The sequence below is a fragment of the Liolophura sinensis genome, chromosome 2 (assembly GCF_032854445.1).
Source record: "Liolophura sinensis isolate JHLJ2023 chromosome 2, CUHK_Ljap_v2, whole genome shotgun sequence".
Taxonomy (NCBI): Eukaryota; Metazoa; Mollusca; class Polyplacophora; order Chitonida; family Chitonidae; genus Liolophura; species Liolophura sinensis.
Window position 1 is genome coordinate 23,307,966 of NC_088296.1, and position 20,716 is coordinate 23,328,681.

General features: G+C 36.8%; 1 protein-coding gene across 1 annotated transcript in view; it reads right to left on the minus strand.

Annotated features, from left to right (window-relative positions):
- Window positions 1–218: 218 nt before the first annotated feature.
- The window catches only part of LOC135462589 (putative ankyrin repeat protein RF_0381), a 60,499-nt gene continuing 40,001 nt past the window's right edge, over window positions 219–20,716 (minus strand). The window contains exons 9-16 of the mRNA XM_064739813.1: window positions 16,724–16,822; window positions 14,139–14,237; window positions 13,385–13,483; window positions 12,364–12,462; window positions 6,412–6,510; window positions 5,606–5,704; window positions 2,239–2,337; window positions 219–430 (exon numbers count right to left, since the gene is read on the minus strand). Of these exons, the coding sequence (XP_064595883.1) occupies window positions 245–430; window positions 2,239–2,337; window positions 5,606–5,704; window positions 6,412–6,510; window positions 12,364–12,462; window positions 13,385–13,483; window positions 14,139–14,237; window positions 16,724–16,822 (879 nt within the window). The 3' untranslated portion in view covers window positions 219–244. The remainder of the gene's footprint in view (window positions 431–2,238; window positions 2,338–5,605; window positions 5,705–6,411; window positions 6,511–12,363; window positions 12,463–13,384; window positions 13,484–14,138; window positions 14,238–16,723; window positions 16,823–20,716) is intronic.

Genomic DNA, 20,716 nt, shown 5'->3' on the forward strand with positions numbered 1-20,716 from the left:
ACGCCAGAGGCAGCATAATAAAAGAAATTGTATTCATTCCCAAAGGCAGTAAGTTCCCATCTTTTTGGGAAGGTCCCGCAGCGACCTGCGGATGGTCGTGGGTTTCCCCCGGGCTCTGCCCGGTTTCCTCCCACCATAATGATGGCCGCCGACGTATAAGTGAAATATTCTTGAGTATGGCGTAAAACATCAATCAAATAAATAAATAAATTAATAAATTTAGACTGTATTCCTGGAAATAAACCTAAAGTAAAACAAATATTTTAGTGTTGGTCTTATTTAGTGTAATATTTAAAACGATGTTAAAATCATCGCACTGTACACCACATACCTCATTCTGTACATTGACATCAGCCCCCCTCTCTACCAACAAACGAACAAGATCCAAATTATTTGCCCTCGATGCTAATAGCAAAGGGGTCTTCCCATCCTGCAAAAGTTAAAAATACTATGTAGATTAAGTCAAGCCTTAGTGTCAGCATGGTCATGGATTGTAAATGTACGTCAGTTGTCACCACAAAAGGCCTCCGTTTCCAATATAAATATACATTTTTTTCACAAAATGCCCAGCGAACAACTGTCTCGTGGACTGTGTGATAAACTGTATATATATATATATATATATATATATATATATATATATATATATATATATATATATACATACATGAATGATTTCTTTTATTTCCAGGGCGCGGACAGTTATGTAAAATCAAAGTTTGGTTCTAGAACATGATGTGCGTGACAACTGATTGTATTTTAAGCAGGAAGACTTCAGTAGCACAGTTTGTGTAAAGTCGTAAACTGTTTCTTACTTCACACTTGCGGCACCATTCGGTACATATATCTGGGCTTCTTTCTGGTAATTTACCGTAATTGTCGCCATACCTGCACATGAGGAATGTATTCCCGTCAAATAAGCCAAACTGTGGTATAGAAGGTAAAAACATTCGGCTATGGTACAAATTCTGTTCAACATATTTAAGGCACCCTCAACATACATTTAGAAATTCAGTTCAGATCCCATCGAGTTTAGTTTTGAAGCCTTTCAAACCTTTTTTACCAAGTTAACATCAAAACATCGTTTTTGATGATGATTGAAACATAAACCTCTTATTTGTATTGAGATAGATAACTGTCCTTTCATTTGATCTGTGCACGACCTACTAGATCCTGAATTTTGATAGCAGTTCCTTTCCTGACTAGTAGAGGAGGGCGATCCACATCATTTGCCTCCAATGAGCCAGGAGAAATGGTGTCCTTCCCTCCTGCGTACCGTATCAGTTAACTCTTCTGGTTTAAATGCGCCCGAACAAAACAATTTATGACGGTTCATACTGGTTTCTAGAATACAAACCAGAATATGAACAATACACAGAGTCCAGCTGCATCAGGAGTACAATTAGGCTACCTCAGGTTGTCATGTTTATCTGAAAAAGTTTTCAAGCTTGATGACATTCAGGCTTTCATTTGTAGTGGATTAAAATTTGGGTAACATCAAAATAACTGCACAAAGTACTTGGGTGCTCAGGACTGTGTATTCAAGTCTTGCATTTTGGAGTTCCGTCATGTTTAACCAAATTCTAGTCAAGATTCTATTTCAGAATAGAGAATTGTACGAAAAAAGCTATACTTAAGGATGAATAAAATATCTAAATTTTCTGCCAACAGTGCTTGTTATCTGAGTAGTTAATAGTTAAACATCGAAGGATTGGAAGTTTTTTTTAGGCCGCCATTTTAACAGATTACATACTTCATCGTGCTTAGCTTTGCCCAATAGCTTTTCAGTGCATGGCATTCCAGGCACAGTTTGGTAGCCTACAGCCACGCATGTGGGCATGATGTGCCCTCTGGTGCATTCCAAACTCTTCCTTTGTCTAAACACATTTTTGTATCCACGATTATCATGATATACCTACCTATTTAGCTAATAATGGAAATGTGCGTTAATCATACAGTAGGAGAAAAATCTTAAGCACAGTGACGTCACAATGAGTTTTCGAGAGGAGGAAAGGCGGCTTTTAATTGAATAAGCCTAAAAGATGGTGCGACTTTCAATGTTTCTCGAATCGAATCTCCAATGTTTAAACTGTTTTTGTTTCAGACGAAAAAAAAGAGAATTCCATACAATTTGTACAGCTTTGTCAGGTAAGGTATATGTTGTATAAGTACGTTTTTTTTCATTTAAGACCACAGGGATTCCACAATGTTACACGTTCCAAAACAACAACAACTCACCTTATTCTGAATGTTGATGTCTCCACACAGATCCACAGTCTGACGGACAAGATTCACATCATTTTTTCGCACTGCCCAATGAAGAGCCGTTTCTCCCTCCTGTGGGAATTTCACAATAACATACATGTAGCAGATTCATAGTCATCAGTGGGATTGTTAGTGTATATCGTGTAGGTAAGCATGCTATCTATTGATAAACCAAACTGATCAAGGATGTATTAATCCGCAATGACACTGTACCACCGTGCCATCGTCACACACGGCACCACATCACCGTAGCTATGTACTGCAGAGGCGCGGTCACACTGTATCAAAGGGCCGCGGTCACACACAGCTCCACAGCACCGTAGGGATGTACTACAGAGGCGCGGTCACACTCTACCACAGTGCCGCAGTCATAATGTACCACAGCACCGTGGTCATGTACCACAGAGGCGCGGTTAAACACAGCACCACAGCACAGCAGTGATGTACCACAGTGATGTACCACAGTGATGTGACCACACAGAGCAGCACAGTACCGTAGCGATGTACCACAGTGCCGCGGTCACACTGCACCAAAGTGCCGCTGCCATACACTGCGCCACAACACCGTGGCGATGTACCACAGTGCCGCAATGAAACTGTACCACAGTGCCGTGATCGTTTGAATTTGTATAACATCATTTATATAACATAATTAAATTACATGTGATGACAAGAAAACGTGTCCGCAATCCCAGGCCAGAAATTATTTTTTAAATCAGCACACATTTTTACACAATTGCCCCCCTTGAATCATTTCCATGGTGTATATTATTTTGCATGTTAGTCATGAGCCATGTCGTTAAACTTTGTGTGTATGATGCATTATTTCAACAATTCAAATGCAGACCTAATCCAGGAAAGCTGACAAGAGTCCGGAATTTACCGCTTAGGTGTGTTTTGTATCACTTGTGTCACAGTTGCCGCTGATTTGGCGTCACTCTCCATCTTGTAGTACTTTCTACCTTATGAATGCACGATGAAGGATTGGTTATTCACCAACCTGCACTAAGCTGTGACTGAGCAGAACCAAGCTGACACTGGCGAGGAAAGGTTTGACCTGGTAACATCTGGATTTATATGAAAAGCCTTTAAGAATCTTATTCTCCAGAACAACTGAACCGATTGACCTCAAACCTGGCACACGTGACTATATATATGTAGTTTGGTGGCAATTGAACCTTTATAGTATAAAAAAGTCTTTTTGTAAATTAGGCTTGGACAGACCAATCAAAATAGCGCAAACTTAGGTCAACTGTAAAATCTGCACAACTGGATCAAACAAAACCCTAAATGACCTCAGGATTATGACAAACAACTCCCGTTCAAAGCTGTGGCTTTTACGTGATAGCCAAAAAAAACTTTTTCAAAACTTAAAGTATAAAATTTTTTATGACTTTTTTTAAAAACTACATGACATTTACGTAAATTCTATTACCCCTAAAGGTGATAGTAAATTTCATTCGATTTTAATGAAAGTTTTGTATGTTTTAGGATAGACTTATGAATGAACGAATATAACCACGAAGAATCATTATGTGGGTTTACATATTGTTACGTCTTTAAACATTGTATCATATTTTGTCTGGTCGATGTTTTGTGTTTTGTGTACGTCATAGCCTGCGTTGCAATTCAATCGAGCGTTCTCGACGCTTCGGTGTTAAGGAGTTTCGTGTCCTTGTTCATACGGTATACATTCTGGAAATATATAGGGGTTGTAAACATGTTTACGATAAAACCATATAGAATTTTCTTTATGTTAATTTATAAAATGAGGGACGGAGTGATATTTTGTTTCGTTAGTTTCTGTTTTAAAGCCGTTATTTTCGACCTTGTATCGCCCATTCTCTCAATGTGCGATTACGTAATTCTATCTCAGTTTACCCTGAATTTGAAAACATTTCCGACGAGTGAAACCCACATCGCCAGCTCAGCATCATAGACGCTACTGAAAACCCATCCGCCCTGAAAAGTTACACTTCACAGGGAGTTGGAGGTCTGCTTGTCACTTGTAATTCATTTACGTCAACTGACTCTCCTTTGGAATCCGGAATATTCCATCCGGATTTTTGACGCTGCCATTAGTAAGAAACTATATATTTTTGCAATTATTTGTATTGTTTTGTATATTATTTTTAGTTGTATTATTTGCCTATTTTGTTCAAATATATGCATTGAACTTATTCCAGGATCTTCGTGTTTCTTTGATATTGTGTTAGGCCTATCGCTGATCTGAGAGTTGAACAAGCCAGTTGTTTATCATCTTTACTCTCCCCCCTTACATGTGCATCTTCTTGCAGCAGGGTGAGCCAATGTTGAAGAAGTCCTTCTGCCACTAAAGTGTCATGCCGAAGACACTAGACATGACACCCCATCCAGTCACATTCCTATTCTGTTTCCTTGCTCTAACCTTCCAGTGTTGAGCGCCAAGGCGTAGTAGGCCTAATAACATTACCGTGTAAATACGGGGCAAAGTTTGTCATATCTTTTGTCGGCTATTTTGGATTTCTTTCAACTGAGATTTTTTTGAAAACGTCCATTTAAAATTGTAAAATTTTACATTCCTGTAGACTGACTCTATGTGTATGAAGTTTAAGAGAGGCGTCGAAATTCGTTCACAACTTCAAAGATGGTCATAAATGTCAGGTCACAAAAATGTTTGGACTTGGTGTAACCTTGACGTGTTGTGATGTATTTCAGGCTGCTGATTTGTCAACAAAAGTGTTGAAAACTGTTAGAAAACCTCTTATCCACTTAACAAGTGAGTTTGTGTAAGACTGCATGAAATTTATTTGTCGCTTTAGTTTATCGCGGGAAGGGACATCAAGCTTGCAACAGTGTATTATTTCTATATTTTGTTCTCGGCTATAAGCAGAAGATTAGGTCCACACAATCTGTATGCTAGCCTATAGTTGTACTACCATTGTGCTGTCTGGGATTCAAATCCAACATGCTGTATCCATTTTTTTGACGTTTGTCTCCTTTTTACCATAGCTATCATTACTATTACCAACATAATTTATTCAGAACGTACAAAAGCAGATCTTGAAATCACTGTACTCGACAGCTATATTTTCATCTTGAATTAGGGAGAATCAAACTACTCAGAAATCATCAGAAAGTTCAAATAGTGTGATGCAACAAACAACATGCTCTTCCTATACACAATCGTATGAATATACGTGCATGATACAGCTGAATGAGAGAGGAGTGTGTAATACAGCTGTTTCATCCACGTGTCTTCCGAATTACTCCTTACTTGGACCATATACATTTACTTGTAGTTATGAATCTTTGGCCTTCGATAAGATCTGTTAACTGTAACTTGTTCTACCCGACATACCTGATCCGGGGCTGTGAGACTGACTCCTTTCTTCGCCAGTAGACGAACACTCTCTATATCACTGTTCATTACTGCATTGCGCAAAGACATCTGGCCTCTCTGTAGATTGTCATAACTATGTGTCAATTCCGATATAAATGTATAATTACGACATTAGTTTACAACATTAAACTCATCTGCACATATCTCCAGGTACAGTAGATATCTTAACTAGTCATTTACATATTTATCCTACTCACTGTTTACAGATATACTCACAGTCTCCCATCGAGGATACTGCATGCATTTATTGCCAGCTAAAACTCCATATTTTGACACTAAATGTTACTCGGGCTCCACGTGTCGGTATGTCGTGTGTCATATTGTCGCGTTTTTAGTTTGTAACAAAATGTCCTGACACCAGACTTTATGTAAATTATAAAATGATGTGCAAACCTTATTTACATCAACTATAAAAGTTTGGGGAAATACTCTGTATAATCTGTAAAGGGTTAATTGCCATATCTATAACATAACAACAACAGCTATCCAAAGAAATGACTAAATGAACGACCCGAAATCCAGGATAGACTTAATGGGCTGTGAAAGTTTAACTTAGAAGGGCACGCTCGCCCCTAGTTCCTGATATAGCATAGAATGGCCCAAGTTTGTTTCTCCATATAGCACATGAACACGTGATCGGGCCATATGCCACAGTTCAAATTGAGTTTACCTTTCGACGCATTTTAGCTAGATAATTCTGTACCATTCGCCGTCACACACCGTAGTTAATTTCATAAAACATGTATAGACGTATTATAACATACCTTATCCTGTACACTGGCGTCCTCATTGTTCTGTATCAGCAAACGAACAATGCACACATGGTTTAATGCTGACGCCATGCTCAAAGCCGTCCTCCCGTCCTGAATAATGTCCAAGACAGTTAATAATTAGTGTAGTTAAGGCTCCACACGTCAAACAGACCCAGTGTTCAGCCGATTTTGCAAAAAGTATAAGAGCAAAGAATTCAATATAACATAATAACTTCAAAAAACAAAGCCTTAGAAATAAACATAACAAGCACAAAAAACAACAACAAAGCTTTAAAAATAAACATAATAGATCAAAGCGCTCTGTAACGCATCACTATTAGAAACACTAAAAACATACACATGTGCTTGTATACAGAATATAACTGATGTAGAACCTGGTGTTCATACAGGATTTTAGTAGATTAAAAATAATCTCTATTTTTTCAGTTTTAATAACACGCGTGCGCGTTTAGAAAATGAAAGTATTGACTATTTGTACAAGGCTCTATACGAACGTGACAAAGAAACATAGGCGGCAGGGGATGTAACAGGTAAATAAAAAGGTATAAAAATTCCTTTACTCAAAGAAAATGTCATATTGAATTAATCGAAATGCACTTAGGAAGGCAATGAATAGCAGTATGCAGACGACAGAAATTCGATCCATTTCACAAGGAATTATCGGGGCATCAATGATCTAAAACCCTAAAGTACATAGGTATATGGCATGATTAAATGTCTGTCCTCCGTCAATGGATACATTTTGTGAACAGTTGCCATATTGGAACAATCTCAAATAGCATAATTAACTGTTTATGTCCTAAGTAAGACCCAGACTGATCTGAAAACAAAGTTCTAGACGTTTGGCTGTGTGAAGTGCTAGGTTGAGGCGTATACACGAGCTCGTAGATACCATCAGAAATGTATATCCGCACGGCAAACCTTTCGCACGAACATTAATGGGTGTTAATTGTATTCATATAGCTTGGAGTTCAGATTTCAATGATGATAAAATCACCTGTTATTCTGTAATGTTAAAGCCATGGACAAAGTGTGTTTTTTCTCGAACAATGAAGGCTTACACAAGCGATAGTTATATAAGCAATGATAAATATCGTTACTTTCCTTGGCAGTTTGTCACGGCGTTTGGGCACAAAATAACGTCTTAAATACATGGACCTCTTTGGCACTTATGTTCCTTTATTTTCGTCTGTCGAGCGTTAGGCCGCGTGGGTCCTCTGTTATTTGGTGACGATCTAACCGAGCCACTATATTGACGGCCTCGACGGATTTGACAAAGACAGGTAACTGCATTAAGTTTTAGAAGGGAGAGGGCCCAGGGGATCGTTTTATAAAAAGTGTAAAGGCTAAGCTTAGACGGCTAACTCAATTAGCCAACTCGCAATTCTGTCTAACCCGTTTCACTGTGGAAATATTGGGCTATCCACTAAAGCTTTTTGTCTTAGATTTTGAAATAAAAGAGGAAAAAATCCGGCTTTAGGTGTGTTATCATTCCAGTTTGTGAACGGTTATTTATTCATTCAAGAAAAATAGGATTAGATCAGCTTCGGTCAGAAAATGAAGATCGTTTTAAAGCTCACAAACTACCAAAGCGCATTCGTTGTTGTTGTTCCGCTTTGATTGCCTATTGAGACTAAATGGTCTTTTGTTGTCAAACGAAAATGAAGAAGAAATTATCATTTTAGAGCGGTATTTATACATAGTAGTTTAATTTATTTATATTTTGAAGCCAATTTAATAATTATCATCATAGATCCAAATTTCTATGGTAAGGCGGCTAAGCTTTAGACAGTTTCAATTTTGTGAAAAGCCTGGTGAATGTTTTCGTGGCCTCTTTATAATAGTCGGCTACAAGACCCTTAGCCGACAAATAGACATTAGACAGCTACAGAAGTTTTGTGAAAGAGGTGCACATGTTGGTTTTAGGCCAGTTCGCTTTGTGTTGATTACATGTTTACAACTATTTCGTAAGATCGCATTTTTTTTAAACCGTGTACACTGTTATAAGCGTAAAAGTTAAATACTCTTTGAAAGTTGATTCCTTTACATGCGAAAATGATCGACATACAACAACGACACATGTTATGATATGTGTAAATGTTGAATGTTACTGCGAGTTGTGACAGCATATAACCGATACACATTGATATAGATCTTTTTTATTAAGAACTGATGTGTAAAACCATGCGTAAGTCCATGTGTAAAACGTAAGCAATGATTTGCACGTTTTGTAATTTAAGTACCGATCGCTTACAGTAAGTAATGATTGCACTTTTATCTTTGTTGCAGTCAATCCCTGCCTCTGAATAAATTGAACTTCAATCTCCAAATAGAAAACTGAACTGTAAAATCATAACGTTGGAATAAAACGAAGACAGTGATTTGGCGGAGATATTGTACTTTATGAGATATTAATAAAATAGTACAAACATAAAAAAGGCATAATAACTGGAGATTATCGTATTGTCTTTTTTATGGTTTTAAATCCTCTGTCAGATGAAAATATGCTTGAAATCCTACTTCAGTAAAATTGCCATGTATGACCAATTCACATCTAATGAACGTAGCTACACTTATTTATACGAAAAAACGTTAAATAAGTACGTCTGAATGGGTTATGCCCCCTTAATATACGAACATGACAAAGTACATAAATTTTATGTTTTGTAACATTTTAGAGCATTCTGTCATGTTTGTGTTTTAATTATTTGTTAATTTCAAGTTTAAACATGACGCTAAATTCAAAGTAGCACGTGTCTTACGATGACACGGAAAACCAAAGGAAACGTTCAGAAGGACTTCCACACTCTCATTTATCTGTCTGCGGGTGTCATAAATGCTTAACAAATATCTTGCTTCTTAATGTGATGTCTTATTAGCATGATGGCTGTAATTACGGAACCCTGGGCATTGGCGGTCATTGGTTAGTTGTAAGGTCAAGCTGTCTGGATATCGGGGAAGAGTTCTCTCCTCATTTGAAATACAACGTGAAGTGATTCATCCAATTTATTGTGAAATATGATTGTTTGTCGATGTTTTGACGTCCAGTACACCACGTATTGATTTAGAAGGAGAACAGTCCTTATAAGAAGTGTTTTTCACTGAACTCCTACGGTGTGTTTCTGATTCTCCCCTGCACTACTTCTGGTGGAAGAAATGAATGAAAGAGTATGGCTTAACGTCCCTATTTCTGGAGGAAAACCACCCATTGTGTAGAATTTAGAGTTTCTAATGAGAAGCTGTAGAAACATGGTCTGTTTTGTGTACAGGAAAGATCCTTTGCTCAAGATATTGGATTGCCGTTCTAAGTATGGTGACATCGGCAGCAAACTAAAGAAACTGGATAGGAGGCTGTTTTTTTCGTTTGTCCATTACAGAACATCTGCATCTGCATAATAATCCTTGAGGCATCTTGTCTGATTTACTGTTGGGATAGTGTGCACTCACAATTTCATCTCTTAGGAGCGAATATCTTGATATCAATCAAACAACGTTTTGGGTGGAACGCTGTGGAAGTAGTTTGCGTATCCCTAGACAATCTTCTACAAGTGACAGTTACGTTTTAATCGCAAGGGCCTTGGGGCAGTCCAGTCAAGTTCTATGAAAATGCCACTGAACTAGCAGTCATGATACATTTTTCTAATTTCTCTGTTCCAAGTCCTGTTGCATGGCGTGCTCCCTGATGTCCACCGCTCGCCGTAGAATGTTCCACGAACCATATGTTCTCACGATACCAAGGATCCAGAGTCATTATTAAAACAATGAATGAGCCCTGACTTCTCCATAGCATAGGATCGTCTTCATCAAAGAATGCTACATCCACTAAGAAATAATTTGCTTCAGGTTCCATTCAGTTAATGCATATATGGAACAAGTGCATTTTAATGTAGTAGTTTAACAGTCTCCAGTTATCAAGTGGCAAAATGTGATATGTCACTGTTTACAATATGGTCAGAAAGGGCCACTAAAACAGCCAGCGTTTTAAAAGCCGTTTAATAGATTGTGAAAATTTGAAAAAAAAAATGATTTCGTCTGACATACACTTCACAGTGTGTGTTCTTCTTGCTTTCTTCATCTTTTCAGTAGACATTTACATTCTACAAAGAGTATTATGGACTAATTTGGCCTATAATCTTGGTGTTTGGCGGGCACTTTCATTTACCAGTTTTCTTAAATAAAAGTAAAAGAAATGATCAAAGGTTTGCTATGAAGCAATTTTTAGACAGGTAGATCTCAGGTAAGGAAATGACACCAACGTTTACCTACCTCAGCTAATCTAACTTAACTCGCTGTAATAATGTGTGTGAAAAAAAAGTACACACCAGAGCAATTAAACTATTGATGCACTGTTACCAACTGAGCCGAAAACCTTGAAAATCTTACAAGTAATTATACAGGTCAACCGAATATTCACCTAATAGTGTACAAGAAATGGAGACAAAATGTGGACTGCTGTATTTTCTTTGTTTTATCATATTTAAAAACCATCCTCTTAAATTGGTCTTATTAAATTATTAACTGTGAGTTCACGATATACTGACTTTTCTCTTGCTTTTTGTAATTTGCGCAAAGCCCTACATATTTTTAAAAGTTATTATTATTCATTTTATGAAAATGTGTTAGAAAGCTACCATTACAGGAGGGCTATCACGTCTTAATTTGCCTCTACTGATCCTATGAACTAATTTATATTTTTTGAGTTTGAATAAACACCCAAGCGTGTAAGGCGTTGTTGACATTTGTATGCGGCTGGAAATGGGCACAAGCGTGCTCATTTCACTTCTCAATGTATTGTTTCTCCACTTTGTTTTTTGTATTCACTACGTCTATATGAATATATATCACAGGCACTCATACACACTGGCCTCAATTCCTACAGTCGTCAAACGGAAAAACACTTTTCTCGCTGTATAATTTCAACATATGACATTTATACCAGTCAAAAGTTTGATTTAGTGAACAGTAGGTTTGAAAAAAACTTATGACACGTGGATGATTTATATTCATGAGTATGTTTTGGCTTTAATAGCTTAATAACCTTATACACCACAAAATACTCAGCAATTCTTATCGAAAACACTTATATTATGGTTTTAAAACCGTACGTGGCTTTTCGGTGTTTTTTTTTTTTTTTTTTTTTTTTTTTAATTTCGCAGATGGGTGAAATATTTCCAGGGGGTTTTAAGAAGTGAAAGTCATTAAAATGTACTCGAGCTCTAACTAAAATACTGTGCCTGCCTAAGAACAAAGGCGGTAAAAAGCCATTAAGTAATGTAACTTACATCGTCGTTCTAGATGAACTAGTTATAAAATATGCCTCGACCTTCTAAAGATGGAAGTTTGAAATATTCACACTTATTATATTCTTTGTAGAGCATTTTTCTTAGATGGGGTGAGTGGGTGTGGTGCCTAGTACAGGTCTTGAATACAAAGAGCAGTTGTCATGTAAGTAAACTGTATGACAAAGCACCATCTCTCGTCACGTTTTGCGGCCGGCCTCACATCAATATCTCACGTACCTTATCCAGTACATTCACATAAGCACCCTTCTCCAGCAGAAAACGAAGAACATCTACATTGTTTTTTTCCCGGCTGCACAGAGCAAAAGGGTCCACCCATCATTAAAATGTGCCCGAGCTCTAAATAAATACTCCACCTGCTCAAGAACTAACGCTGTAAAAGTTCATAAAGTTACGTTAGATAGATCTGCGGAGTACAGAAATACGATATAAAATAATGATCGTTTTTCTAAAAATGGAAGATTGAAATATTTACATTTATTTTATCCTGCGTAGGGCAAATTTATTTAGTTGCAGCCAGTGGATTTTGTGGATAGCACGGGTCTTGAAATTCAAGGCTCAATTGACATGTGTGTAAACGACATAGCAAAGCACCAGCCCTCGTAAACTATTGTAGCCAGCCTCAGATCAATATATCACGTACCTTATTCTGTATATTGATATCAGCACCCCTCTCCAGGAGGAAACGAACAACATCTACATTGTTTACCCGAGTTGCAATGTGCAAAGGTGTCCATCCATCCTGTGCAAAGTAAAAATAATGTAATACTTGAATTGCTACTTCAGTAAAAAAGCCATGAATGACAAATTTACTAAAAATTAATTTAGCTACCTCTTTTAACACAGGGAATGTAAACACAATATAAATGTGAGCTATTCTGGTGGCGTATTAGACATTTGAAGTGCCCTTTGTACTTGCTTCCTTGGCGTAAGTAAACTACAGAGCCTGTTCATTTCTGTTCCCAGTACTGTACTGGTTTTCGAGTTCGCCTTTTGAAATCACTATGTCTATGCGTCTGTATGTCAAGGGCGCTAATACACACTGGCCTCAATTTCTACAGTCGTCAAACGGAGAAACACTTTTCTTCGCTGTAAAATTTCAACATATGACATTTATCCGAGTCAAAACTTTGATTAAGTCAACAGTAGGTTTGAAAGAAAAACTCACCTGGATGATTTATATTCATGAGTATGTTTTGGCTTTAATAGATTAATAACCTTACACTCAACAAAATGCTCAGCAATTCTTATCGAAAAGACTTAGATTATGGTTTTAAAACCGTACGTGGTTTTTCGCAGTTTTTTTTTTTTAATTTCGAGGATGGGTGAAATATTTCCAGGGGATTTTAAGAAGTAAAAGTCATTAAAATGTGCCCGAGCTCGAACTAAAATACTGTGCCTGCCCAAGTACTAAGGCGGTAAAAGGTCATTAAGTAACATAACTTACATCGCCGTTCTAGATGAACTGGTAATAAAATATGCGTCTACCTTCTAAAGATGGAAGTTTGAAATATTCACACTTATTATATTCTTTGTAAAGCATTTTTCTTAGATGGGGTGAGTGAGTTTTGTGTTTAGTACAGGTGTTGAAATACAAAGTGCAGTTGTACAGAACACCGTCTCGTCAAGTTTTGTCGCCGGCTTCACATCAGTATATCACGTACTTTATTCTGTACTTTGACATCGGCACCCTTCTCCAGCAGGAAACGAACAATATCTACATTGTTTTCCTTGGCTGCATAGTGCAAAATGGTCCACCCATCCTGTACAAAGTAAACATAATGTAATACTTGAACGGCTACCTCAGTAAAAATGCACTTAATGACAAATACACTACAAATTAATGTAGATACACGTGTTAATACGGGAATGTAAAAACAAAACCAATGTGAGCTATTTTCGTGGCGTATAAGGCATTGGAAATGCGATTTACACTTGCTGGTCTGGAGTAAGTAAAGGGCCTGTTCATTTTCTTATCGAAAACACTGATATTATGGTTTTAAAAGCGTAAGTGTATTTTCGCTGTTTTTTTTTTTCCTTTTTTAAGGTTTGCAGGTGGATGAAATATTTCGAGGGGGTTTCAAGAAGTTAAAGTCATTAAAATGTGCAGGAGCTCTAAATAAAATATTGTGCCTGCCCAAGAACTAAGTCGGTAAAAAGCTATTAAGTAATGTAACTTACATCGCCGTTCTACAAGAACTGGTTATAAAATATGCGTCGACCTTCTAAAGATGGAAGATGAAATATTCACAATTATTAAATCCTATCTAGAGCATTTTTCTTAGATGGAACCAGTGGGTTTGGTGCTTAGTTTTGGTCTTGAAATACAACGTGCAGCTGTCACGTCAGTAAACTGCACGACAAAGCGCCATCTATCGTAAAGTTTTGTGGCCGACCTCACATCAGTATGTCACGTACTTTATCCTGGTCATTGACATCAGCACCCTTCTCCAGCAGGAAGCTAACAACCTCTACACTGTTTTCCTGAGCTGCAATGTGCAAAGGGGTCCGCCCATCCTGTGCAAAGTAAAAATAATGTAATACTTGAACTGCAACTTTAGTAAAAATGCTATGAATGACAAAGTCACTAATAATTAATGTAGCTACACCTGTTAATACAGGGAAGGTAAAAACAATAGAAATGTGGGCCATAGTGGGGGCGTATAAAACATTTGAGGTGTGCTTTGTACTTGCTGGCTTGGCGTAAGTAAACTACAGAGCCTGTTCATTTCTATTCTCAGTGTACTGATTTTTGAGTTTACCTTTTGAAATCACAATGTCTATGTGTCTGTATATCACAGGCACTCATACACACTGCATGGTGTTATTTTCTACAGTCGTCAAAAGGAAAACTACTTTTCTTCGCTCAATAATGTCACAATGTAACATTTATTCAAGTCAAAAGTTGGATTTATTGAACAGAAGATTAAAATAAACCTATGTCAAGCGGCTGTTTTATATTGATGGATATGTTTTGGCTCCATTAGCTTAATGAACTTGTACATAACAAAATGCTCAGCAATTCTGATCGAAAAGACTCATACTATGGTTTTAAAACCGTTCTGCTTACTAAGTATGGTGCCAACTACAGCAAGCTGAGCAAACTGGATAGGAGGCGCGTTGTTTTTTTCTCCTCCATTACTGAACAACTGCATCTGCATAATAATCCTTGAGAAATGTTGCCTAATTTACTGTTCGGAAAATGTGCACTCACAATTTTACCTCTTAAGAGCAAATATCTTGAGATCTATTAAACAACGTTTTGGTTGGAACGCTCTGGAAGCCATGGTGTATCCCTAGACAATCTTCTACAAGTGACAGTTACGTGTTAATCACAAGGACCTTTGGACAGTACAGTCAAGTCTTTGTCAAGTCCTATGAAAATGCCACTGAACTAGCACTCATGTAGGACTTTTCTAATTTATCCATGTTCCATTTCCTCTTGCCTGATGTTCCCTGATGTCAACCGCTCGCCCTAGAACGTTTCACGAACCTTATGCTCTCACGATATCAATGATCCAGAGTAATCATCAAAACAATGAATGACCTCTGGTTTCTCCATAGCATAGGATCGTCTTCATCAAAGAATGTTACATCCACTAAGAAATAATTTGCATCAACTTCCATTCTGTTAATGTCTTTATGGTACAAGTGAGTTTTAATGTAGTAGTTTAGCAGTTAGCAGTTATCAAGTGGCAAAACCCCTAAGAGATGCCAATCTTTACAATATGGTCAGAAAGGGCCACTAAAACAGCCAGTGTTTTAAAAACCCTTCAGTAGATGATACAAATTTGAATAGAAAATGATTTCTTTGGAATAAACACTTCATAGTGTGTGTTCTTGTTTTTTTTAACTTTACAGTAGACATTTACACTCTGCAAAGAGTATTATAAACTAATTTGTTCGATAATCTTGGTGTTTGGCGGGGATTTCCAATTACCAGTATTTTTGAATGAAAGTCAAAAACAGGATTAAAGGTTTCCTATGACGTAGTGTTCAGACATGTAGATCTCAGGTAAGAAAATGACACGAACGGTTACCTACCTCAGCTAATCTACCTTAACTCAATGCAATAAGGAGTGTAAATAAAAAAGTACACACTAGAGGATTTAAACTCTTGATTAACTGTGATCAACGCAGGTAAAAACCTTAAAAGTCTTGCATGTAAACGTACAGGTTAAGCAAATATTCTCCTAATAGAGCACAAGAAATGTGGACTGCTGTATTATTTTATTTTTTTTTGCTTCTTCAAAAATACAAACCATCCTTTGTAATTGGTTTTATTAAAGTATTAACTGGGGGTTCACGATATACTGACTTTTTTCTTGCTTTGTGTAATTTGCGCAGAGCCTTATACTCTTATAGAGCCTTATGTTAAAAGGTGATTATTCATTTGGTGAAAATGTGTTAGAAAGCTACCACTGCCGAAAGACTATCAAGTCTTAATTTACTTCTACTGATCCTACAAACATGTTCATATTTTATGAGTTTAAATAAACACCCAAGCGTTTAAGGCGTTGTTGACATTTATATGCGGCTAGAATTGGTCAGAAGCGTGTTCATTTCACTTCTCAATGTACTGATTTTCCAGTTCGCCTTTTATATTCACTATGTCAATGTGTCTGTATATCACAGGCACTCATACACAGTTGCCTTATTTCCCACAATCGTCAAACGCAAAAACACTTTTCTTCCCTGTATAATGTCACCATATAATATTCATGCAGGTCAAAGGTTGGATTTAATGAACAGTAGATTAATAAAAAAAACTCATGTCAAGCGGATGTTTTATATCCATTGATATCTTTTGGCTTTAATAGCTTATTAACCTGTGTTATTATATCCTGTGTGGAGTAGTTTTTTTTTTTTGTTGGGGCCATTGGGTTTTTGGCCTAGTATAGGCCTTGAAATACAAAGTGCAGTTGTCACGTAAGTAAGCTGCATGACAAAGCACCATCACCCGTCAGGTTTTGTGGCCGGCCTCCTATCAGCATATAACGTACCTCATCCTGTACATTGATATCAGCACCCTTCTCCAGCAGCAAACAAACACCATCTACATTGTTTTTCCAAGCTGTATAGAGCAAAGGGGTCCATCCATCCTGTGCAAAGTAAACATAATGTAATACTTGAAAAGCTACTTTAGTAGAAATGTTCTTAATGCCAAAGTCACGTATAATGAATCTGATCAAAGGTTTGCTATGACGTAGTTTTCACACATGTAGATCTTAGGTAAGGAAATGACACGAAACTTTACCTACCTCAGCTAATCTACCTCAACTCGCTATAATAATGGGTGTAAATTAAAAAAAAGTACACACAAGAGCCATTAAACTGTTCATTAACTCTTATCAACTAATCCGAAAATCTTGAAGATCTTACATGTAAACGTACAGGTCAACCGAATATTCACCTAATAGCGTACAAGAAATGGAGACAAAATGTGGACTTTTGAATTGTCTTTCCTTCATGAGCAATGCAAACCATCCTTTTAAATTGATCTTACTTAAATTATTAACCGGGAGCACACGATATACTGACGTTTTTCTTGGTTTTTCAATTTTGCGCAAATCCTTATACATGTTATGAGCTGATTTTCATTTTATAAAGATGAGTGAGAAAGCTATAATTGCAGAAAGGCTATCACGTCTTAATTTTCTTCTACTAATCTATAAAAAAATGTTCATATTTTATGAGTTGGAACAAAGGCCTGAGCGTGTAAGGCGTTGTTGACATTTATATGCGGCTGGAAATGGGCAGAAGCGTGTTCATTTCACTTCTCAATGTACTGGCTTTCCAGTTCACCTTTTGTATTCTCTATGTCGATGTATCTGTATTTCACAGACACACATACACACTATGCTTTTTTCTACAGCTGCCAAGCGCAAAAACGCTTTTCTCAACTGTATAACGTGAGAGTTTAACACTTATGTTAATCTACAGTTTGATTTAATTAACTGCAGTTAAAGATAAACTTAGGTCAAGCGGCTGTTTTATATTCATGGGTAAGATTTGACATTGATAGCTTTTGGCTTTGATAGCCGAATAGGAATATAGACGAAAAATAGTCAGCAATTAATATTGAAAAGACTCACATTATAAGTTTTAAATCAGTAGATAGATTTTTACTATTTTTTTAAATTTTGTAGGTTGATGAAATTTTGTCAGAGCTTTTCGAGAAAATGAAATCATTAAAATCTGCCCGAGCTCTAAATAAATACTCTACCCGCTCAAGAACTAACACTCTAAAATATCATTAAATGACGTAAGTTACATCTGCGGACTACAGAACGATGTTATAAAATATGAATCGTTTTTCTAAAGATGGAAGTTTGAAACATATACACTTATATCCTATGTGGAGCAAACTTATTTACTTGCAGATTTGGCGCACAGAACAGGTCTTGAAATTCAAGGCTCAATTTACACGTCAGTAAAAAAAAGTTAACATTGCACAATCTGCCCTAAACCTCACATCACCGGCCTCACATCAGTACATCACGTACTACATTCTCTACATTGACATCAGCACCCTTCTCCAGCAAGAAAGGAACAATCTCTACATTGTTTTCCTGAGCTGCATACTGCAAAGGAGTCCGCCCATCCTTTGCAAAGTAAACATAATGTAATACCTGAAATGCTACTTCAGTAAAAATGCAATGAATGACAAATTCACTAATAATTAATGTAGCTACACCTGTTAACAAGAGGAATGTAAAAATAATGCAAATGTAAGCTAATGTGGTGGCTTATAAGACATTTGGGGTGTGTTTTGTACTTGCTGGCTTGGCGTAAGTAATATACAGAGCCTGTTCATTTCTGTTCCCGGTGTACTGATTTTCGAGTTCTCCTTTTGAAATGACTATGTCTGTATGTTTGTATATCACAGGCACTCATACACACTCCATGGAGTTATTTTCTACAGTCGTCAAACGGAAAACCACTTTCCTTCGCTGTATAATGTCACACTGTAAAATTTATCCAAGTTAAAAGTTTGATTTAGTAAACATTAGATTTAAATAAACTGATGACAAGCGGCTGTTTTATATTCATGGATATGTTTTGGCTATAGTAATTTAATAAACTTATATAAAAAAATGCTCAGCAATTCTTGTCAAAATAACTAATATTATGGTTTTAAAACCGTTCTGCTTACTAAGTATGGTGCCAACTACACCAAGCTAAGTAAACTGCATAGGTGGCGCGTTATTGTTTCTTTCGTCCATTACTGAACAACTGCATCTGCATAATAATCCTTGAGACATCTTGTCTGATTTACTGTTGGGATAGTGTGAGCGAACAATTTCACCTGTTAACGCCGAATATCTTGAGATCTATTAAACAACCTTTTGGGTGGAACGCTCTGAAAGTAGCTGGTTATCCCTAGACAACCTTCTACAAGTGACAGTTACGTGCTAATCACAAGGACCTTTGGACAGTACATTCAAGTCTTGATCAAGTCCTATGAAAATGCCACTGAACTAGCAGTCATGTAAGATTTTTCTAATTTATCCATGTTCCAAGTCCTGTTGCCTGATGTTACCTAATGTCCACTGCTCATAGTAGAATGTTCCATTCGACATTCTTCTCGCGATATCAAGGATCCAGAGTCATCATCAAAACAATGGGTGAGCTCTGGTTTCTCCATAGCATAGGATCGTCTTCATCAAAAAATGCTACATCCATTAAGAAATAATTTGCTTCAGGTTCCATCCAAGTATTCATGGAACGAGTGCATTTTAATGTAGTAGTTTAGCAGTCTTCAATTATCAAGTGGCAAAAACCCTATGTGATGTCATTGTTTAGAATATGGTCAGAAAGGGCCACTAAAACAGCCAGTGTTTTAAAAGCCGTTTATTAGATTAAAAAAATTTGAAAAAAAAAATGATTTTGTCTGACATACACTTCAAAGTGTGCGTTCTTTTTGTTTTCTTTAACTTTTCAGTAGACATTTACACTCTGCAAAGAGTATTATGGACTAATTTGGTCTGTAAACTTTGTGATTGGCGGTACTTTCAATTAACAGTATTTTTGAATTCAAGTCAAATAGATGATCAAAAGTTTGCTAAGACGTAGTTTTGAGACATGTATATCTCAGGTAAGGAAATGACACCAACGTATACTTACCTCAGCTAATCTACCTTAACTCGCTGTAAAAATGGGTGTAAAATAAAAACGTACAAACCCTAACAATTAAACTATTCATGCACTGTTATCAACAGAGCCGAAAATCTTGAAGATCTTACAAGTGAATGTATAGGTCAACCGACTATTCACCTAATACAAGCAATGAAGACAAAATGCGGATTGCTGAATTTTCTTTGCTTCATTAAAAATACAAACCGCCCTTTTAAATTGGCCTCCTTAAATTAAACACTGGGGAGTTCACGATATACTCACCTTGCTCTTGCTGTTCGTAGGTTGCGAAAAACCTTATACATGTTATGAGATTATTATTCATTTTATGAAAATGTGTTAGAAAGCGACCATTGCAGAAAGGCTATAACATCTTAATTTACTTCTACTGATCCTACAAACATGTTCACATTTTATGAGTTCGAATAAAGACCTAAGCGTGTAAGTCGTTGTTGACATTTATATGCGGCTGGAAATGGGCAGAAGCGTGTTCATTTCACTTCTCAATGTACTGATTTTCAAGTTCGCCTTTTATATTCACTATGTCAATGTGTCTGTGTATCACAGGCACTCATACACACTGGTGTTGTTTTCCACAGTCGTCAAACGCAAAAGCATTTTTCTTCGCTGTATAATGTCACAATATAGCATTTATCAAAGTCAAAAGTTTAAGTAGGTGAACAGTAGATTAAAATAAACTCATGTCGCGTGGATGTTCCATATTCATGGATATGCTTTGGCTTTAATAACTTAATAACTTTACACTCAACAAAATACTCAGCAAATTCTTATCCAAAAGACCCATATTATGGTTTTAAAACCGTACGTGGTTTTTCGCAGTTTTTTTTTAATTGTGCAGA